Source organism: Eleutherodactylus coqui, chromosome 2, assembly GCF_035609145.1.
Source record: "Eleutherodactylus coqui strain aEleCoq1 chromosome 2, aEleCoq1.hap1, whole genome shotgun sequence".
Taxonomy (NCBI): Eukaryota; Metazoa; Chordata; class Amphibia; order Anura; family Eleutherodactylidae; genus Eleutherodactylus; species Eleutherodactylus coqui.
Window position 1 is genome coordinate 154,913,474 of NC_089838.1, and position 22,528 is coordinate 154,936,001.

General features: G+C 39.1%; 1 protein-coding gene across 1 annotated transcript in view; it reads right to left on the reverse strand.

The window, feature by feature from the left end:
- Nucleotides 1-9,164: 9,164 nt before the first annotated feature.
- Nucleotides 9,165-22,528, reverse strand: part of TFEC (transcription factor EC) — a 64,327-nt gene continuing 50,963 nt past the window's right edge. Inside the window, exons 5-8 of the mRNA XM_066589885.1 lie at nt 15,487-15,543; nt 14,561-14,636; nt 11,825-11,972; nt 9,165-9,601 (exon numbers count right to left, since the gene is read on the reverse strand). Coding sequence (XP_066445982.1) covers nt 9,254-9,601; nt 11,825-11,972; nt 14,561-14,636; nt 15,487-15,543 — 629 coding nt within the window. The 3' untranslated portion in view covers nt 9,165-9,253. The remainder of the gene's footprint in view (nt 9,602-11,824; nt 11,973-14,560; nt 14,637-15,486; nt 15,544-22,528) is intronic.

The following is a 22,528-nucleotide window of genomic DNA, read 5'->3' on the forward strand; positions in this document are numbered from 1 at the left end:
GATTAAGGGCTAGCTGGGTACACTGACCTGGGGTAGGAGATGAGGCATCTAAAGGGCTGCTTCTGACTGGACTGCAGTCCTGGGACCTGGCAGACACAGAAAGTACAGATTGTCTGGGCTTAGTATCCCTGCATTGGCCACTGCTATCATATTAGTAAATAGCACATGGAATTGCACTGACACTGTCACCTCCCCTTCTTTCTCCACTGTTCAGTAGAGCAAATGGCAAGATGGAAGGAGGCAGTATAAAGAAGCAAAGCCCTCCCAATGTGGTTCACTGCAATACACTTTTAGTTTGCAGTCTGCCTCTGGTATGGATTATTTAGCATTACTGGTTGTTATGTGGATTGTTGGCATTCTCGACAATTTTAATGTGGGGGGAGGGCGGGCTTTTTTGCTGTTCGCCTTATTGATCAAATTCCCTAGGAACTGCTGTGACTGCCACTGATTGACAACTTACAGTACGTCTCTTCTCATGTAGGAAAAGCATTGTGGGAACATGGAGGACGGGCACTAAACTAACTAGCTATATTATGAGCACTACTCTACACTGGCTCTATTTTGGTGGCATTCTTGTAGATGGCCTCTGTTATAGTAGTTTTCTTTCAAGCTAGATGTGCTATTTGCGTAAAACTAAATCTATAGTGGGAGAATTACTATAACTTACTTCTGTTTTAAAGGCACAGTTGCATAACACAGGAGGCTGGGGGGGAAGCATCTGTGATCTTTAAAGGGGCACCAACAACCTCTAATACAAGCTGTAACCACTTTTTGTTTCACCACCATGTACTATAGTGAAATGTAGGGGTGCTTCCAGCTGTGCTGTCCTCAGCTATGTTGTTGCGTATAATGTGAAACAGGTAGATGGTATATTATGGCGTGGCAATGACAAACGGGAAGTTAGAATTTGTGTTTAACAAACAAACTTTACTTACTTGGCAGCAGCAAGGCACATGACAATATGTGCCTCTCTCAACCATGTCCATGGCTGTTTTCATTTGAATGAAGCACAAACGTTTTACGGCACCTCACATCATAACCCAACCTCTAATACTCAACATCTATAGCCACAAGATCCCCAACATCATAGATGTCATTCCACAAAGGTCTCACATATGATCATAAATCCTAACTGCTGCCATACATCAGGTGCCTTGCTGCACCATTACAAATGTCATTCATTTCACATTAAATCATGGACATATATCAAACAAAGTATTGATATTTACCCTTTCTTGACCCTATGCAAGGCCTTGCAATAAACTAAAGTATGGCATCATGACTCAGTCACACTTGCAAGCATCACATGTCCATGACCCCCACCCTGGCCAAGGATTTTACATTACACAGTCCCGAGAAACAAGTACACTTACAATGGATTGTGATATCCACTTTGCTGAATTTTGGCCTCTCTGTGATGTGTGGTCTTGTGCTAAAGCGACCATATGCATGATCAAGATATACTCCATCTTCGATACCGGCACTTTGGGATTAGGTATCTGCGAGGAAGGGACTAGCTCTGCTCCCATTTGCTGCAGGGTCCTTCATCTTGGTTGTCTGGCCAGAGAACAAGTCTGCACAGATCTTTTGCTCACTCCTCTGTGTCTCATAAGGTCCCTGAGAGTTCCCCAGAATGCCCCTTAACACTGCATCCACCACTTAAATGCTGGCTCTATGCTGCACTACAGTCTCTCTTTACTGTTGCTGCATTTCTCAGAGAAAACTGTGATGCAGTTATCTGCTTTTTTATATCATGCCCTTGCTCTCTCCCTCTTCCTGAGGTTTCAACCACTAGAAATGGGCATAACTACAGTCCAAGTAAAAGTTTACTTTCATACTATCTGGGTGCCCTTCTCAAAGATGGCTGCCACTGTTTGTGGGCGGGTCCAAAAGTCATTCAGTTATGTTCCCTGACTGCTCACTTATCATAACTGAGCTCTATTAAATTATGTGAGCTCATTCTGAAGGTCCTGGCAAAGCCATAAAACAAGGTACAGCAGTAATACTTCCATAGGCAGGTAGACAGGAGTGTTTAATTCCTTACATAATGCACCCCAAAAATGGCCAAGAGACAGGAAAGCAGATTAACTCACATTTGCTTGTATCAATATTTGATGGTTTCTCATCTGCATCCCAGAGGTAACACACATGAGCAATGACTCCTGGTGGTGGTTGTAATGCTTTGTCTCCTTCTCAGTCAGCGTTACTGGACCTTGGATACTCATGGTTAAGGCAGGCTACTCCCACTTAGATCTTCTTATTGCTAAGGACTCTAGTTAGCTGGTCCGTGTTGGCTCTCTGCACTTCATTGCACTGTTTCTCTTTAACTTTTTGCAGCATCTCTCCTATTATATAAAGTCAGGTGCCGATGTTATACAGCTAGTTTTCTGCTCTCACCTTTCCTGTTGGACAAGCAGAGTTAGTTGTACTTCAGACTATTCTGCTGGGAATCAATCACTAGGTCACACCAACCTCTGGCTAAACTAATGGCTTACAGACATTTCTCAGTAATGTATAGGCTGAAATAGCACTGCATATAGAGATTGAATGACTGAATATAAGTTTTTGTTATTTCATAACATTTTCTGCAGTTAGCCAATTTTTTTTAATAGTGAGTTGATTTTTTTAACTTTTGCTTTACACGAGTATTCAAAACAGTTACTCAAAACGATCTAGAAAAGCTTAAACAGTGGGCGGCGACTAACAGAATGGTATTTAACAAGGAGAAATCAAAGTCCTACATCTGGGCAAGAAAAATGAAAAAAGTACATACAGAATCGGAGGAATTAGGCCAAGCAGCAGCACATGTGAAAAAGACTTGGGTATACTAATAGATCATAGACTGAACATGAGTCAACAATGTGATGCAGCAGCCAAAAAGGCAAACACATTTCTGGGATGTATTAAGAGAAGCATAGATTCTAGATCACGTGAGGTAATTATCCCCCCCTACTCTTCCTCAGTCAGACCTCATCTGGAATACTGTGTTCAGTTCTGGGCACCCCACTTTAAAAAAGACATAGACAAATTGGAGCAAGTTCAGAGAAGAGTTACCAAGATGGTGAGTGGTCTGCAAATCATGTTCTATGAGGAACGCGTAAAGGATCTGGGAATGTTCAGCTTGCAAAAAGAAGGCTGAGAGGAGACTTAATAGCTGTCTACAAATATCTAAATGGCTGTCACAGTGCAGAGGGATCAACCCTATTCTCATCTGCATAAGTAAAGACTGGAAACAATGGGATGAAACAGAAAGGGAGGAGACACAGATTAGATATTAGAAAAAAAAACTTTCTGACAGTGAGGGTGATCAATGAGTGGAACAGGTTACCACAGGAAGTGGTGAGTTCTCCTTCAAAGGAAGTGTTCAAAAAGAGGCTGGACTAATATCTGTCTGTGATGATTTAGTGAATCCTACATTGAGCCCGATGACACTGGAGGTCCCTTACAACTAGTTTATTTACTGGTTATTGCTGCAGAACTGAAGCTTTTCTGCTGATGGTTACACACAGCTAGTAATTACAATACTGAAATGCAACCTCGAAATGTCATTAGAAAGTACAACAAAGCTGAACAATAAACTGTTTCTTCAAAAGTCTTTTAATATCAATATCAATGAATATATGGTCATTTGCTTACAAACACATGTAGTATAAAATTGTAAATTTTATAAGATTTATAAAAGGGAATATTTGAATAGTCAGTATAAAATATCCTCATAATACTGTACAGACATCAAAAATCACCTAAAAATGAATTGAAGGTGTCGTAGAGGTTTGTTCCAAAAATCTCTGGAAGTTATTACATTTTTTTGGCTTGTTTCATCATACTTGCATTACTCTCATAAAAATATACATGGGGTACTGATGAATAAGAAATCCAGAAAACTATGGTTTTTAGGGTTTCAAAATATGGAAATCAAAACATGTTTTTGAGCCAGAACAATACATGTAATTACTGCACTACCTTAAGGCTAAAGGTACACAGCGAATTTTGGCCACAACAGGGGCTATGTGCCTAAAGATTGCTGCATAGTCCTGTGACCTTGCACTTGCATTGAGGTCAGTGGGGTCACTGATTACAAGTGTTCATGGCTACAGGTTAACCTCATTGGGTTATTTTGCGAACTCTGACCTATACTCATGGTAACCTGAGACTCACATTGTAATCCTACTGACCTTAATATAAGTACAAGGTTACAGGGTTATACAACAATCTGTGGTTGTATAACCCCTTTTGCAGTGAAAGTCACCATGTTATCCTAGCCTAATGATTCCATTCCTGTTTTTCCTTCAAAAGAAGATTAGGTGATGTCTAAAATCATATCAATGCCTACCAATGATACCTCTACACAAATACTTCACTGTGCAAGCTGGACATTAGAAAATAATTTTTCAGCTTTCAGATTTTTTTAAGTCTTTTATCAGAATTGTATGCCCATATAATACGTATCAGATATTATTTTATTGCCCATTTCTATATATGTTGGAGAAATGTTTTTCACTTTCATAAAAATCACAGGAAATAACTGTGTTAACCCTTTGCAATCCAATTTTGGATTCAGAGCTTCATAGGGGGATTTCTCTTTCTGCCATTATACAATGGTGCTATCTGCTGGCTAGAGCCAGTACTGTGCTATGGGACATGCTGGAGAGGCCCCGACAACAGAGCGGCCAGTAATATACAGTAAGAATACCCTGCCGGACGTCTTCCAACATCGGAGCCGTACAGGCTTCAATCAGAATGTCTTTAGACGACAGACATTGGATTGGAAAGGGTTAATGTGCAATTAATAGTTGTGAAAACAGGCTCCCAGGGAACTATAGACACAAACTGATATATAATTATTATTAGGAATGTTTATGTTGCTAAAATATACAATATGCAGTAATATATAGTACAATATAAGTTAGATTGTCTTCAGTTGGCAATAGGATTTCCAATAAATTTGCCTTGGACATCACAAAATAATTCTACAAACATTTGCTTGAAATATTTCTTAAACAATTACAAAACTTTCTATAAGGAGCAAAATATCCTTACAGAATAATTATTGCTTAAATACATAAACTTAGAGTTTGAGAAAGAATTTCAGCTACTAAACTGTTCACGCCATAAGGTACCTAGAAGCTCTGGCACACACCTAAGGGCATGTGAAATGAATAGGCTGAAGACTTTTTTGCTTGTGGAAAGATCTCTATGGCTTTAAACTGCATAATAGATATGGAGCACACTATAAATTATATTTGGAAAATACCTATTTAAGACACATTAGCGTAAATATAGCCTCCGGTATATAAAGAATTTCCCAGGAAAACGTATCACACTATGTTTGAGTCAATTTATTTGGTTATTTCTTTTGTTTTACTGAGGTTTTAGGATACTGAAGTTTTTAAGTGCTTCTGTAAATCACTGAGCAACTCTACAGAGTTTATAATATCAAGGACCAGATTTAATCTTATAGGGATATTTGCATTTATTTAGAATCTCGAGAGATCAGTCTTAACCATGAATCCATTATGCCTGCTTCCATTGTAGAGCTGGAATGAAAATGAATGATTTGATATTTTATAATGTAATAATGGCTAACTAAAATGAAAATTTGTAAGAACAAATTATAATTGTTCAATATGGAATAATATCCTAATTATAATGTCATGATTATAACATTATACTTACCATTTCCATTCACAATTGGTACTCAAAAGAAGAAAAAGTACATTGAGCATTTTTCTGAATTACAAACATAATCATAATCTCCTTATTCTTTAATATACTATTTAAATTTGCAAGTTTTTTCGGTTTGATAAGGGTGTAGTTAAAAGTGGCCCAATTATCTTTCAGTCTTAGACCTCAAGCACACAACCTTACTAACTCTAATCTAATGCATAGTTTCATCTAGAGTGGCGTATGTCTAATGAGATTTCCCCTAAAAGCACTGAAAATAGAGCTTTTTAGGGAAAACTTTGTTCAATATAGATTATCAAATGGATGATTTTGCATTTTTAATGCAAGCTCTCATAAAAATATCTGCATAAACATACAGCAATATTCATGGTCCCATTGAAATGCAACAAATGTGTGATAAGGATGCAAAATATGGGTGTTTCCAAGTGGTTTAAAGCAACGTTCATCCTCTTGATAGAAGGGTTAAGAAAAGAAACAGCAAAATATCTAAAGTATTTCATTACAATTTGCATAATTTAAATTTTGTATAATAACAGTATATGATACTACAGCTACTTAAGGCTTAATGCAGTAAAGCTAATAATTGCCTAAAATTGCCAATAATGTATTTTTCTAGTCTTCTTAGTATTTAGATCTTGGTCCTACTGAATGTTTCCAGCTTGTGCTAATGAGGTAGCTCTGCATACAGTGACTGTGACAAAAAGTTGACAATCCACTTCACAAAAGTAATGAATAGCACTTGAGTCTCTTGTGATATCATGACCAATCTATACAGTGTATACTGTAGCATTGTTAGAGGAGCTAGTGTTTGTCTACACAGACTAGAGTCACACTGTAGACCAAATAGCCCTAATCAATGCAAAAGTACTATAAGTGATAGAAAATTACTTAACCAGGGGTTAGGAAACATGTTACAGTATCTAACAGTACAGATGTCATGCAGTATTTAATACAGATAATATTTGACTCTTTTTAAAGCTATGACAGCATTGAGAAATCTGGTGATACAACAGCATTACCAGTTGGAATAAAGCAACAGGCGATGTCCTTTCAAAACACCTTAAGGCATATTCATCAACGCAATTCTAATAGTTTTATAGCATAATTGCATTGAGAAGAGTGACACTCAGACTGAGCACCACATTAAACACACTTCTGATGACTTTTGAAAATTAAAATAACCCTCCGAGCCTGGATAAACAAAGATTGCAAATAAATGATGCATTACTATTAGAGATGAGTGAGCGTACTCGCTAAGGCAAACTACTTGAGCGAGTAGTGCCTTATGCGGGTACCTGAAAGTACCTTTACATCTCAAAAGATTCGGGTGCCGGCGGGGGAGAGCGGTGAGTTGGGGGAGTGAGCAGGGGGGAGCGGGGGGGGGGAGTATAAAGAGAGAGATCTCACCCCCATTCCTCCCCGCCGCTCCCCGGCCCCTGCCGGCAGCTGAATCTTTTGAGACGAGCGGGCAGGTACTCACATAAGGCACTACTCGCTCGAGTAGTTTGCCTTAGCGAGTACGCTCACTCATCTCTAATTACTATGCATCATTAGTCAGGACACTACATGCATCTCTAATCTGCCTGCACTACCCATGTGAGCTGCACTTACTAGTCAGAACAGCATGTAGTGTCTATAACGGCCCTTTTACACACAAAAATAATCTTTTAAACTTTTTGAAAGATGTAGCGCTCTATTTGCATAAAGTGTTAATGTACATTAACACATTATTATCTTCATTTGCATATAAAAGGACCTCTAGGAGTTGTTTGCAGAGCCCAGCCTGTGTTTAAACACACACCCAGCTGTGTAAACAGCTGCTATCACATTCCTTTGTTCTCCTTGGGGCTGCCAGCAGATTCCATTGTTCTCCTCCCATCTAGTGTAAATATGCCGAGGGGAGAACATCCTGCAGTCTATTGAAAGATGAGCAAAATACATTCAAAAGGAATATATTGGCTCAGTCTTTCAGAGGTGTAAACAATGGATTTTAAGTGAACTGAAATCTGCAAATGCCTGCGTTTACATGTAATGATTATCACTAATTTTCAGCCGTTTGGACAAATTTTGAGCAATAATCGTTGCGTGTAAATGGTCCTTTAGACTAATGATGCATACTAGAGATGAGCGAGTATACTCGCTAAGGCACATTACTAGAGCGAGTAGTGCCTTAGCTGAGTATCTCCCCGCTCGTCTCTAAAGATTTGGGGGCCGGCGCCGGTGACAGGTGAGTTGCAGCAGGGAGCGGGGGGAAGAGAGGGAGAAAGAGATCTACCCTCCGTTCCTCCCCGCTCTCCCCCGCTGCTCCCCGCCCCCCACTGGCCCCCGAATCTTTAGAGACGAGCGGGCAGGTACTCGGCTAAGGCCCTACTCGCTTGAGTAATGTGCCTTAGCGAGTATATTCGCTCATCTCTAATGCATACTAATACACAGTGTGCTTTAGGCAGTCAGAGAAGTGGTGTGCCCATTTTGTTTGTCCAGGAGGGTTACTTTAAGGATTTAGCTGTAAGTTTCGGAAAAAAGCTAATATGGTTTGCAAGTAGTATACTGTGTGACTTATTTACTAAATATTTCTGCCAGTTTCGGCGCAGTAACTGTTCATCAATTGATGTCTGCTTAGCAGAGGTATTTAGCATGCTGTATAATCTACAAAGTTCTAGAATACTATACTGTTCATTGGCAGGTCCGTGTTTGTACATATGCCCCATTGCAACTATTGAATTAAAACTAATATAGCCAACAAAAAAGAGAGGTTTAATGTCCTAATCTGTGCTGGAGAAATGCCAATTGTAGTTATTTTTGTCTGTGTTAGTTTTCACGCTTTAGGCTCATTGCTTATTATTCAGTATCACAGAATGATAGACTACTACAACACAGTGGTCCCCTGATGTCAGTATGCATGGAGTATAAACTAAATTATTAATGCCTTAATGAGTTAGTGAAAGCTGATTGTTCAAAATGGTTAAAATGATGCTGTAGAACAGTGCATCAGAAATGGAGAACAGCAATTTCCTCATGAAAATCCGAGTCAGCTATGAAATTAGGAAAATGGAAATAAGTTCTTCACATTGTAAAGGCCACAACATTTTCATTATACTGGAGTGTAAGACTAGTACTTTTTGCAATAAATATCTGTTGCTATGGTCCACTTCAAACACCCTTAATTAAATTTGCTAACAGGATGATCCATTTACCAAAGTAGCAAAATAGCAACTTAATTACAAGTGGGAAATGTTATACTGTAATAAATATGCACAAAATCATTAAGACTTTTCCAGTCACCAGGTGATTTTAGCCCCAAGGTAAATATGCTGAGCAATATTTACTAATTGGAGCTGTGATAGTGGAAAATCACTTAAGCCCATGTAATTTAATGGGCGCAAAATATAATGTACAACCATGTCACTTTGACATTCATGTTTCAGAGAATGAAGTTGTTTATTCTGCACTCTTTCCCTGCAGTGAAAATAGCTTTTCCTTTTAGTCTGTATATACTTGAAGCATAATAAAAGTCCCGATCACAGGTTCCTGCTCATGAGCTACTGTCTTTAGGGTATATTCTGTGTTTTTATAGTTCATCGTCATTATCAGTGCTGAAACTGCTTCTTCTGCTGCTTCCTTTGGAAAGGTCGGGTGATGTTGCAGACAGAAAGGGGTCAGTTCCGTATGGAGACAATTCTTCTAACATCTGTTCCTTTAAAGCAGCGCTGAAGGACAGATCTGTAAAGTGTGAGAGTGGATCAGAAAATCCTGATGATCCATCACATAAGTCAGTTGGTTGTCCATTAGACATGGGAAGCTGATGCGCATAATCTTCTGTCATATTTTCACCATATGTTTGCTGTTTGATTACTTGTGAAGCTAATTCTACTGTGCACATTGGCAAACCATGAGCTCGGGCTTGTATTTCAAGTTCCTGCAATAAAAACATTGTGAGATATATTTTTTTTTTCATTAGAAAGTAAGATAAGTTTTTAAAGCGTGTCTATTATTTAAGGATGATCTGTCAATTATCCGGTTATCCCCATTAAATTTTGGCACTCTGGCTAAAATATCAATTCTGGATCATCTTTTCTTACTATGTTGTCCTGTTTCTCTAGGTAGACCCTCCTGGAAATGTATGAATAAACTGACAACTGGACGTTTCCATTCCCATTGCTAATTGACCTGTCCATAAGCAACGTTAACATTATCAAATCAGTGCTAAAGGTGTATTTACACTGAGCGATGATTGCTAAAAAGCGATTGTTTTAGCGATCATCAGCGTGTCTAAACGTGTGCCCATCGTGCGCTTTTCGGGCACTGCTAGCTGATCGTTAAATTCAGTCCAACCTAAAAATCGTTGTTCAACCTTATCAGCAGTTCTCCATGGGGAGTGCTAATAGCATTGTTTCCCTCTGGAGAACAAAGGATCTGAGTGCAGATAAGAGCCCTCTGGCTATTAACTGCATTCAGTGAAGGCTTCATTTACACACTTAATTGCTCTTAAGTAGCTGAGTAGCTACTTAATAGTTTATGCAAAATGATCGCTCAAAGCTGTCACTCAAACTGTCATTTGAGCGATCATCAGCCTATGTAAATGGGCCTTAACAGTGTCAAACTGATGGTCCCTTTACACAGGACAAGTTGTTGGGCAAACGATGCCTAACAGCTCGCACCAGTGATGCTGACTCCTATGCTGTTGTACATTATTGAGTATCATTGACTTCGCTCACAGTGCTCCCGGCCTAGAGGCAGATCGGGAGCGTTTCTTCCCCCGCCAGCCTCCATCCACAGTAAGCAGACAGTCATTCAAAAGTGAACTACTGCTGTTTGCACTGAATAGCAGGTCATTCATTTTTCTACATGCAGAAAATGAATAACTGAAAAATTCTCATTCCGTTTGATGCATGCATCTACATGGGACGATTATCGTTCAGATTTCCAAGAGAGCATGGGAATATTGATGATAATCATCCTTTGTAAAAGGGCCATGAGACTGTGTAGCAGAACACCATATTGCCAAGGAAAACAACAGCACCCAATCGTCAGTTTATCCATTGATTTCCAAAAAGAATAATACTGTATTGACAGAATGTGAAATTTTAAGAATAGATGCTTTATAATTGGTATTTTATAAGGAATGCTTGTATTTATGAATACAACATGGCAAGATAGCAGAAAGAGCCTCTTTAAAAAAATTGTATGACATGTCATAGAGACGTGCCAGAAGCTTGGGTCAGATAGGGGTTGGGGTCTTCAGACCCCAATCAATGAATAAAAACAAAGGGACACTCTTTCTTTGCTGAGTTTCATACCACTTTGACTCCTTATGTCTTTCCTTGTAGCATGCAAAAGTTAAAGACAATCCAAAGAAACTATATCACCTATCTTGAGTTAAGTCAATAGCATCTGTAACATTCAGTGAAGTGCAACTCAATGAGGTTGCTTTATTCAGGTTAGCGTGGGTCATAGTACCAAGAAATATGTTAGCATGTTTATAATACTGACATGCAAAATTGGGGGGGGGGCAATATAATAATAACTATCATCTTCATTCATAAAGCACATGCATATTACATCGCTTTATATTGGGTTACTGTTACAAACTATATTCACCTATTTGTATATTTTGGGAATGTGGAGGAACGCCAGTGTACCTAGAGAAAGCCCATGCAACATCTTGGGGAGAACAAACTTCATGAAGATATTGCCCTTTGTGGGATTTGAATCCAGGATCCCAGTGCTGAAAGGCAACAGTGCTAACACTATACTGCCCCTACTTATATATGAGAAGCCAAACCAACTTATCTTTGAATATAAGTTATAAAGGAAACCTTTTATGTAAACCGGAGAACACTTTTAAAGGACCACATTTTTTTCTCTTACACGACACATTTTTTTTATATCTCTTGTTTTACACCATGAAAAGGCATTCATTGGTGCCCTTGATTCTTAGCACCTAATAGGTTTCGAATCAAATGGCTCCTCATTTAGTAATGTCAGAGTGAATTCATCTAAGCAATCTTTTCAAAATGTTAAATCTATTCTGCTGCTCCAAATGGTTCCAGCGGGTTCCGGTTATAATAAATAAATATCTAGTAGTAGAATAGGTGGGAATAATTTCAAGAACTTTAGAACTTTTTCGTACTTAACCAACCTGAATACGCAGCAGCAATCTTCTGTTGGCTTGTTCTAATTTTTTCTGCCTGTGTTCTAATTCTCTACCTCTTTGTTGTTCTTTTTGTAGCCACTTGATGTATTCAACTGAAGCTTTTAAAATAGTTCCTTTGTTCCAGCGCATATCACTGCAAAATGGCGAAATAACCTTTTCACAATTGTGCACATCAGCAGAATTCATAAGAACTTACAAAATCTTTTACATTAACCTGAAATAATGATTTACATGACTATTATTCACTGTTAGATATTATTGCTTCTGAATGGAAATTTTAATAGAATAGTTAAGAACTCCTTATATAGTAAAATTGATCCTGGAATGAAAATATGTGTCAAAAGAAACTAATAGAGAGACTTTTTGTGAGAGCGCTAAATGTATTATGATTCCACCATTACAGTTTTTATATTTTAAGTGAAAATTGCTTTTATTATTAAGTTTTAGATTAAAATCTATGTGCAGTACTTATACATTAATGGAGAAGAAAATGTTCATTGCCAAGGACTTCAGATTACATTTTTAAAGATCATTTTACGTATAATATTCTTTATATTTGACTCTTTTCAAGAAAAGAGGAACGTTTCATTGTTAAAGTAAAAAAACTCTATTCTTAGTAGTAATTCTTATTTAAAAATGTACATAATATCAAAGTATAACATCAATGGAAACTACTACTTGGCTGTTTATTTTAGCTATATGTTAAGACCATCAAATCTACTGGCTTGAATCTAATCATATATAAACACAATGAGACTGTGCAAGAAAAGTAATACAGTGTATACTAGGATGCAAAGGAAAACCTTTATTTATAGGCACAGATGTAGCAAAGTTTAACTTGACTCAACGCGCTAAAATAACTTTCTGTGCCACCGTTAGTTTGCCTGTTCAATTGCTTTACATTGGGTTTTGCTGTGCTAAGATAACATAATAATAGTTTTTCAATGGCTTAATGTAAGATAACTTGTAGAAAGTTATAACAGTCAAGTCAAACTTTGCTACATCTGTAAATAAATATTAAAAGGGAATGGTAATATCACCAGAGCTAGAGTAAGGGAAATATTTCTGGTGTGGCCCAACAAGTGGGACCATTTACTTAGCAATACAGGTATTTTCAGGTGTGCGGCCATAGAGTAATTGGCATATTTTCTCAACCCTACAATTTTCTAGATTCCTTGACAAATTTGACCTGATAAAAATTATATTATTGGGTCAACTAGTCATGCCATTGAGCTCTGCTCAAATATACTGTAGATTCAAATGATCACATAGTGTGAAGCACGAGTTTGTACTTCACAAAATGTTTTGTATGCTGTATCAGTTTATAGATGTTGCAAAGCTTAACTTGACTTTTACCACATTAAGGCCTCATTCAGATGAGCGTGTTTTACACGCTGAGGGCTTAGTCAGACAGGCGTTTTTTCGCGCGATTTGTGCATGCGTCCGGCGATTTTATAAAACCATTGCTTTGCAATGGTATCGGACACATGAGCGCTTTTTATGCGCTCGTCCAATAAATTATAGAACAGAAATCGCAGATCGCACCTATCTGCGATCTGCGATTCCTGTTCTCTTCTCTATATGCGCTCAATAGTAGACAAATCATTCTCCTCTGCCACAGCTGTAACAGCTGTGGCAGAGAACAATGATGTTTGCCCATTGAATTCAATGGAGCCGGCAATACAGCCGGCTCAATTGAAAGCAATGGGCTGCCGGCGAGCGCGGGATGAATTGTCGGGAAGGGCTTAAATATATAAGCCCTTCCCTGCAATTCATCCAGAAATGTGTAAAAATAAAAAAAATATATATACTCACCTTGTCCCGGCAGACGGAGTTCAGCGTGGCCGGCCAGCAGTTCTCCTGAACTGCTCTCTGTAGTATACAGCAGCCAGGGATTTAAAATCCCCGCCTGCTGAATGAACTGCCTCTGATTGGTCACAGCCTGACCAATCAGAGGCAGCTCTCACTCACACCCATTCATGAATTCATGAATGGGTGAGTGAGTGCTGCCTCTGATTGGCTCAGCGCAGGGACCAATCAGGCGCAGCTCTCACTCACACCCATTCATGAATTCATGAATGGGTGTGAGTGAGAGCTGCCTCTGATTGGTCAGGCTGGCGATGAAGGTTCTTTGATGACATCACCGTCATGTGACCAGGGGCGAAGCTTGTAAGTCATTCACTCGGGAGGAGAGTCACAGTCATGTGATCAGGGGCAGAGCATGATGGTGATGTCATCACAGGTCCTTCATCTCCAGTGCTGTACTGCTTTTGATCCCTGTTGTATGGGATGAACAATGTATGTAGGAGTGCTGTCTGTGTAAAGCGTATGTAGCACAGCTGCGTGGCACATTGCACCCCCAGAAACTCTGGTATTATAATTTCCTAATAATTACTAGTTTCTGAATAATAGTCTAGGTGCCTATAGCCTAAAATAAAAATAAAAATGCTGTAGTATTAGAAACACCAAAAAAAAATTCAGGAGTAAACACTTAGTGACTGGTGGTCACCATGTCAGCATGTATTTCCCATTGCATTTTTGTATTTCAAATCATTGTGCAGGTAGACTGAAGTGAGGTTCTCCTTTGACCTGCCATCTTAACATAAGAAATAGTGATGTTAATTTTCCTTTGGTATGATTATAAATCTAGTACTGACTGATCCTAAGTATGTATTAAAAATATTATAAATGAAGGAAGAATTGAAATTACTGTAGACTCACGGATCATTTGACTTCGGGATCAGTGTTCCAAGTTCTTTAATCCTGTAGTTAATATTATAACGTCTCCTCCTTTCAACTGAAAAAACAATGCATTTTTCACTAGAGTTTACTGCGGACTAGATAGTAAAGATTCCTAGACACTTATCTGTAAATTATATAGACTTCTTCATTAAAAGCATTTTTAGGAAATTATAGGATATCATCACAAGAAATACTGTACGAACTAAGTAAATAAACCATAATAGTGCACAACAGTTCTGCTAGAGTTTTTGCACAAAGCACGACTAACACATTATTATAGTGTGTGAAGCCAAAGACTATATACATTTTGAAGACTCAAATAATAGGTGCTAAAGAAGAAATCAGCATCAATAATCAATATATCTTTTTCTAATAATGACAATATATTCAGATTTGCCTTACAATCTTAACAAGACCTTAGGCCTGCAATAACTAAATGTTCTTCATGTAATATTAAATAGTTGTTTAGCCCTGACAGAAGTGTTCTTTCCCTATGTAGATAATTCAAGACTTTATCTGACCCGCAAAAGTCAATGTCTAACAGAAACAATGTGGTTTGACTAAGAATATGTTAATGTTACTGTATTAACTCTTCAATTATGGGTCAGTAATTTGCCAATCAATATGTAAGGTGGTTCTTGTTGGCAGCCAGCCAGAATCCAGCCTTAAAAGCTAATTCCACAGGAAAAAAGGCAGATTCTCTTACTATCTCCTGGCATTTATTATCCGAGCCCATAAACTCATTTCCTGATACTTTTTCTTCTATTAAATCTGTAACGCTTATTTTTGTCTGTAACACCTATTCTTGATAAACTTTCTTAAACTGCAAACCAAGAGATCAGATTACTTGAGGCCTTCCCCATCACAAATATAATATAATCCACTAAATAATATGTCATCCTTACTAAGATTATGATTGTCCTTCTTCTGCCTCTCTTTGGCTAATGCTCTTGTATCCGTATCTAAAGAGAAAAAAATAGTAAATGAACTGTTATTGCATACAGTACAACAGGTTTTTTTTTAAATATAAACTTTTTGGATTGTTGCCCTTTTAAATTTTTACCTCTTCCTACCATAGTCATTTGGAAAAGATGTTTGGAAACAAAAAAGCAACGTACATGTGTAAGTAGAAGAATTGATACTGTTGTGAAGCAAAGGGTGGTCACACCAAATATTGATCTGATTTACATTTCTCTTTTGTCCATTCAGTTTGCATTTCGTTAATTGTCAAAAATAAACTATTAACGCATCTATTTTTGAAAGCATTCTTACGGGTAATGCCCACGGACAGATAATCGCTGCGGGATTCGCAGTCAGACACCCACCGCGAATCCCGCAGCAATAGCTGTCCATAGACATGCTATGTTAACAGATTCTCTCCTGCCCACGAGCGGAAATCAACTGCAATTTTCCGCTCGCGGGGTAGAATTGCAGCATGTACCATTCATCGCGGAAAATCATGTGGACAACTTCCATTGCAGTCAACGGAAGCTGTCTGTCCTGCGCTATTCCACGCTGTGAGTACAGCGGGAGTATCGCGGGAAATCGCATCACCATCATGCGCTGCACTGCGCATATGCACCGGCAGAGACTCTTGTTGTGGATCCGGAGAGGTGAGTATGGGGTCTCTGGGGGTCGCCGGGTCTGATTCCGCTGCAATATTTTGCAGGCTAAATCCGACCTGGTCATGGGCATGAGCCCTTACTGTGCTGCATTATTCCCACACCTGCCTCAAAGTGTTGCAAAGTACTGTATGTATGTACTTTGCAACCTTGCAGCATTAACTGCAGCATCTAAAGGAACAACAATCGGGATATATACCACAGCTGGCACCTGCTGGAGAACATTCAGCTCATTTGCCTGCTCCATACTTTCCCTTCAGGCATCCACCATATGTCAGGAAAGGGTTAAGGTATTTTGCAAGAAATACACCAGTATGATGTAGTTCACCTAATTATTTCATTCTGCAGAGAGGATTAACTTCATAACAAAATATCTTCAAATTACATACACTGTAATCAAAAGCATGAGAAGCATATTAGCTCTGGCATATTGTATTACAGTCCTATCATCACATGATATGATAAAACAGCTACAATAATTGCTTAAAGGGTTTTTCCATTAGGAAAACCCCTTCCCTAAAGGCAGAACTACTGCAGGGAAAATTAATTACTCATAGTAAGACATGGTGACACCAAGTCCTCCAGAAAGAAAGATATTTTTTGCATTGACTCTCCATCCTAGCAAACAGAGGATGTTCCCAATTGGAGGTTTCCCTGTCTGATGTCCATACACCCTTTTAATGCACATGGGGAAAACTCTAATGGCTCCTAACTCTATAACTGACTCATTCAACTTTTAAAAATGGATCGCCTATCCTCATGATAGGCCATCCATATTTGATCCATAGGAGATCACCTTCTGGGGCACCTGCTGATCAGCTGATTGAAGAGGCCATGGTGCTCATGTGAGTGCTGTGTCCTCTTCATTGTTTACATGGGAGTATAATCCTGTTCGTACTTAGAACCCTGCACTGTTTGTAGGAGCTGTTCTGAGGACTGCAGTATTCTTCTATAGAAATTAACAGGACTACACTGCAGTACTCAGAGCAGCCACTATGAATAGTATTGTGTTCTTGAGTATGAACAGGATTATACTCAAGTACTTGCAACTGATTGGTGGGAGACCTGGACAACACCTTAGACTTATTCACCCTAGAAAAAAGAGGTTAAGGGGCGACCAAATAACTATGTATAAATACATTAGGGGACAATACAAGGATTTCTCCCATGATCTGTTTATACCCAGGACTGCAACGGTAATAAGAGAGCATCCTCTACATCTAGAAGAAAGCAGGTTTCATCACCAATACAGGAGGGGGTTCTTTACTGTAAGAGCAGTGAAACCTGTGGAACTCTCTGCCTGAGGATGTGGTGATGGCAAAATCCATAGAGGAGTTTAAGAGGGGACTAGATGTTCTTTTAGAGTACTATGATATTACAGGATATAGATATTAACAGTCAGAAGGGTTGTTGATCTGGAAATCTTCCGACAGCCAGACTTGGAGTCAGATAGGAACTTTACTCTGAAGTGTGTTGATCCAGGGATTATTGTGACTGCCATTGTGGAGTTGGGAAGGATTCCCCCCCCCCCCCAATGGGGTAATTTAGCTTCCACCTCACTGTTTTTTTTGCCTTTCTCTGGATCCACATGGGGTGGAAACAGGTTGAACTGGATGGACATTGTCTGCCTTCAGCCTAACATACTATGTTACTATCTAACATACTCCTGGTGATAGGCAATCAATTTTTAAACATCATATTCTACTATAAAATGTCTTTTGCTTATAAACCTGTCAATTAATATATTAAAATATTAATTGCTGAATTGAAGCTGAACTTTTAGAGGTAGTTTATAAGAACTGTCTATGTTGCAATCCTACTGTTAGAATTACACATTTTTTTTACAATGAATGACTCTTGTGATAAAATAATTAACAGTTAAATACACTTATTAAAACACTAATTGTAAAAAAGTATCCTAGAAATTTTAGACAGCTGGAAATACTGATTTAAACAATTTTGTGTCAACTGTTTTCACTTTCCATGTCATAAATTAGTGCAACAGTCATTACTAAAAGTCAAGATAAGTGGAAAACTGATTGTGATGTGTTCCATTTCTTTAGGTGTTTTCAAGTGCAGTCATTTCCAATACTTAAATTCTCCTTCATGCCTTCCTGCCCTACTTTTCCTTCCCCCTTCCCTCACTTTTTTGGTTTATTACAGTTTTTTCTTTATTGTGTTTGTTTTATATCAAGTGCCTGAAGATTGCCCCGTTTAACTTTTTGTGGCACATTCTTGTTTAATTATCTTATGTGCATGTTACGGATTTATGTGACTAAGACTCGGCCTGCGTGATGACATTTTTATAAGTTTATTTTCTATATTTTGAAAATGTTAAATAAAAGAATTTTTAAAAATGTCCGTCATGCCGAATCTCAGAAGTGCAATTAAGGCTAGATCATCCCAGGTCACAGATGGAATCAGAGATTTATAACTGATGTGTTGCCTTAAATCAGAATCAGCAGAGCTGACTGCATGAATGTGCAGCCACTGCCATGCTGACTTGATCTCCATTTTTTCATACTCATCTTCCTTTGCCTGGATTCCTCTTAGGTCCAGGCTCCCAGCACAGTCAATGAGTCAATTGGGTAGTCCGCACTGCTCACTCTCAATGGGTGATGTCTGACTGTCAAGCATTGAGAGTGAGCAGTTGGGGCCGACCATTTGCTGCATTGACAGTTTCGGCAGCGGGATCTAAGAAGATTCCATCTGGCTGCTGTCAGAGAGAATGGAACTCATAGATGGAATGATGCGACGCAGGCTGTAGTTGGGAATGTAGTTTTCTAACAGAGAGCATATTAGTGCTGCATCTCCCACAACACACTGTGTGTTGGCAGTCCTTCCTGTCCCTTCTGATGTGAGCTCCATTCTTTCACTGACAGCAATGGAGGCTCAGACACAACAAAATGTTATCTTGGATGAAAAATCCAAAATTTAGGCCTCATGCACATGGGCGGTTTTTTGCTGTGGAATCCAGAGCGGGTGTCCGCCTCCGGATTCTGCAGCAATAACCCTCCAAACCATGCTAAGGAAAAATGATTCTTCATGCACACAAGCGGAAACCAATTGTGGTTTCTACTGGTGGTTGAAAAATAGCAACATGCTCTGTTTTACTGTGGTTTCTGCACAGACAGCTTCCATAGAAGATGTCCAACCCGCAGCCCATCCACAATTAATATTGCGAACAGCCCACGGATTCCGCAGGAAAAGCAGGGGTTTAAAAACAAAATCTGCACTGCACATGTTCGATGGCGAGCCATGCGGACCATCCATAGGACAGAAAAAGAAAATACAGATACACACTAATGCCATCTTGGGCACAAGGTTGGATTCCACTGTGGGCTCCCGCATGCGGAATCCAACCCGCCTGTGTGCGTGCGGCCTTACTCTTCCTCTCTTTACCAGGCTGGTTACACAGACAGGGAATGAATACTGACAGGCAGAGCAAGAAGGATGGATTAGGTAGGGATTCAACTCTCTATCGTTATGCAACCCATCCTGTGGCAGAAGTAGTATGGAAAAGCTTTGTGTTTATTTAGGTGACAGCTGTCCTTTTAATTCCCCTAATGATTGTCCCCCACAGAAAATCAGCAGTTTGAAATAATTAAAGGTATTTAGTAATCAATTTATAATACTGTGTTTTTTTCACCATTTTTTAAGAATTTCCGAGACACCTTTTTGAAATTGATGTGTTGGAATCAGAAGTAATAAACCAGTGTGAGGATATGAGGGACTTTAACAAAAGCAAAATTTTGATGCCTAGACAACTTGGTTAGAGCATCTCCAAAACAGCAGGTCTTTTGGGGTGTCCCTGGTATGTACTGATTAGTACAAGGTGATTTTCTCACTAGAAAACCCAAACATTCCTCAATAACTTTATAATTTTTGTATGTTTCCCTATGAACATTGATATGTGTTTAACTTCTATGTTGCAAAACCATTTTTAGACCGATTGTCATAAATCTGCTCCATAGTTCTCGCCCATGTCAATTTTCATATGAAACCATACAAAAATTAAAATGTTATAGAGAAATTTTTGGGTTTCCTAGCAAGAGAATCCCCATGTATGTTCCAGAAGTGCTCCAAGGAAGAACAGCCAGTGAACAAGAAACATCATCATGGGTGTGCAAGGTGCATTTATACATGTGGAGAGCAAAGGCTAGCCTGTCTGGTCTGATACCACAGAAGAGCTACTATAGCACTAGATCGGTGGAGGTCTGCCACCTGGCAACCTTACTGATCGCCTGCTTGTCAGGCCGTTGTGCTCATACAGTGAGCGGATTTCTGCAGAAAGCTGACAGCTCTGTTCTTGGTGTAGTGGCTAGGTTTGGTATTACCAGCAAAGTCACCATTCTCTTTACCAGGAACTTTGTCTGCAATACCAAACCTGACCACTACAGTAAGAACGGTGCTGTCTGCTTTCTGCAGAAATTAGCTCATCTTACAATCACATTGTCCCAATGAACAGCTGATCGATGGGGATACCAGGTGGTAGACAACAGCTGATCAACTATTAATGACCAATCCTTTGGATAGGCCATTAGTAATTTTCAACTGGAAAACCCCTTTAAAGGATCTACTGCTAATGTCTTGGTATAGGAGTCTTGTGGAGTCCATGTGATAGGTCAGCACAAACTAAACTCTGTACACTGTATATCTAACTAGACTATAATACTTGATGTCAGGTCTTTGGTCCTTCTGTCCTCCACTCCTCACCATAATGAGCTTGACTGAAACAAGAACATTTAGTCACCATGTTGTATTAGCCTATACATGCATATGCTAAACTTGCAAGCATTTTACCTGTAATTGGGCATTTTAGTTTTGCAGTCCCAATCATAGAACATTCTCAAATCATCCCTCTTCATCACTGCTTGACCTCTACCTGGTGATTAGCCTTCTATTTGTCTCACTTAAGCCCCATTTAGACAGGACGAATGTAGGGCAAGCGATCTCCAACACTCGTCCCCGCACATACATGCTCCTGCACAGGAGCTTGTATCGCTGGCTCACAGCGAGGCGACAGGAGCAGATTTCAGTTCTCGCTCCCCCCCCCCTCCATTCAGTTAACATAGTGGCTGTTCAGTACTGAACAGCTACTATTTACACTGCACTGTCATAGTTAAACTCATCACTCATCGTTTATATGAGTTTAGAGTGTAATGTTCATGTTTATATCAGATATTTTATCTATGCTGTGGTCTCTGGCTTTTGGGGCAAATTTGGTCATATGTTTGTGCACTTTGAATATTACATAGTGGCTGTTTCTATGTTATAAGGGGATGGTTCTACGGTGTCCTTCTGCTGCCTATTTTTCAGACTATACCACATGCTCTTTTCTATGTACCTATAGTTACTGTTAAAATGTTTTTAAATATATTTTTGGTGACTGGGGCTTATTGGTAAAGGTAAAGTCCTCTGGTGCAAGCACCGAGTCAACGAGTCATGACTCCTAAGGTGATGTCACACCTTGACGTTTTCTTGGCAGACTGTTTTTGCACTCAAATGATTGCATTCAGCTTTATTTCTTGTACATTCCTTAGTAAGGCCTCCTGTCCATGGGGTGGCGTTTTAATGACGGGGATTTCCATTGCGGGAGCCGCCACGGGAGAGCATTAAAGTCACCGCGATTTTCCGTGATGAACCTATCATTATGATAGGCTTATCGGGAAAAATTGCGGCATGCTGCCATTTTTATACACGAGCGGAAAATCGCTGCAGATTTCTGCTGGTGCACACCAGGCTGCGCTTTTCATAGTTATCCTATGGAAAGTATTGCATGCGTTACCCGCGTGTGGATTATCGCCGCGGATAATGCTATGCAATATCACCCATGGACAGGAGGCCTTAAGGAAATCAAAAAAGGAAACTTTCTGAGAAAAGGAAGCTGTAGAAACCCCAACATGCAACGGATAACAGGAAAAGAAAGAAATGTTACTTTTTCTAGGGAACTAATCATCATGTCAAGATTTATAGTAGTTTTCTATACAAGAAGTGTATTTAACCATTATCCAGTAGCTAGGGCTTTCTGCATTCCCTAGTTCAATTCTAATCAGATTTCTTAAAAATTTCCACTGAAAGAATCCTGTGTTTCCTTTCCATGACATTAATAAACAGTAAAAGGTTTTATAATGTTGAGTACTAATTGAATGTAACTTTTCAAGCTGTTAATCCGTTAATATAGATACTTATTGAATGGATTTTCTGTAAGCTCTAAAAAGCCATTTGTTCTATCATGAAACACATTTAATAGGAGATAATTAATTTATGCAGTTGATCGCCAGCCAACATTTCAAAGAATCTTGTGTTTCCCAAAATAATTTGA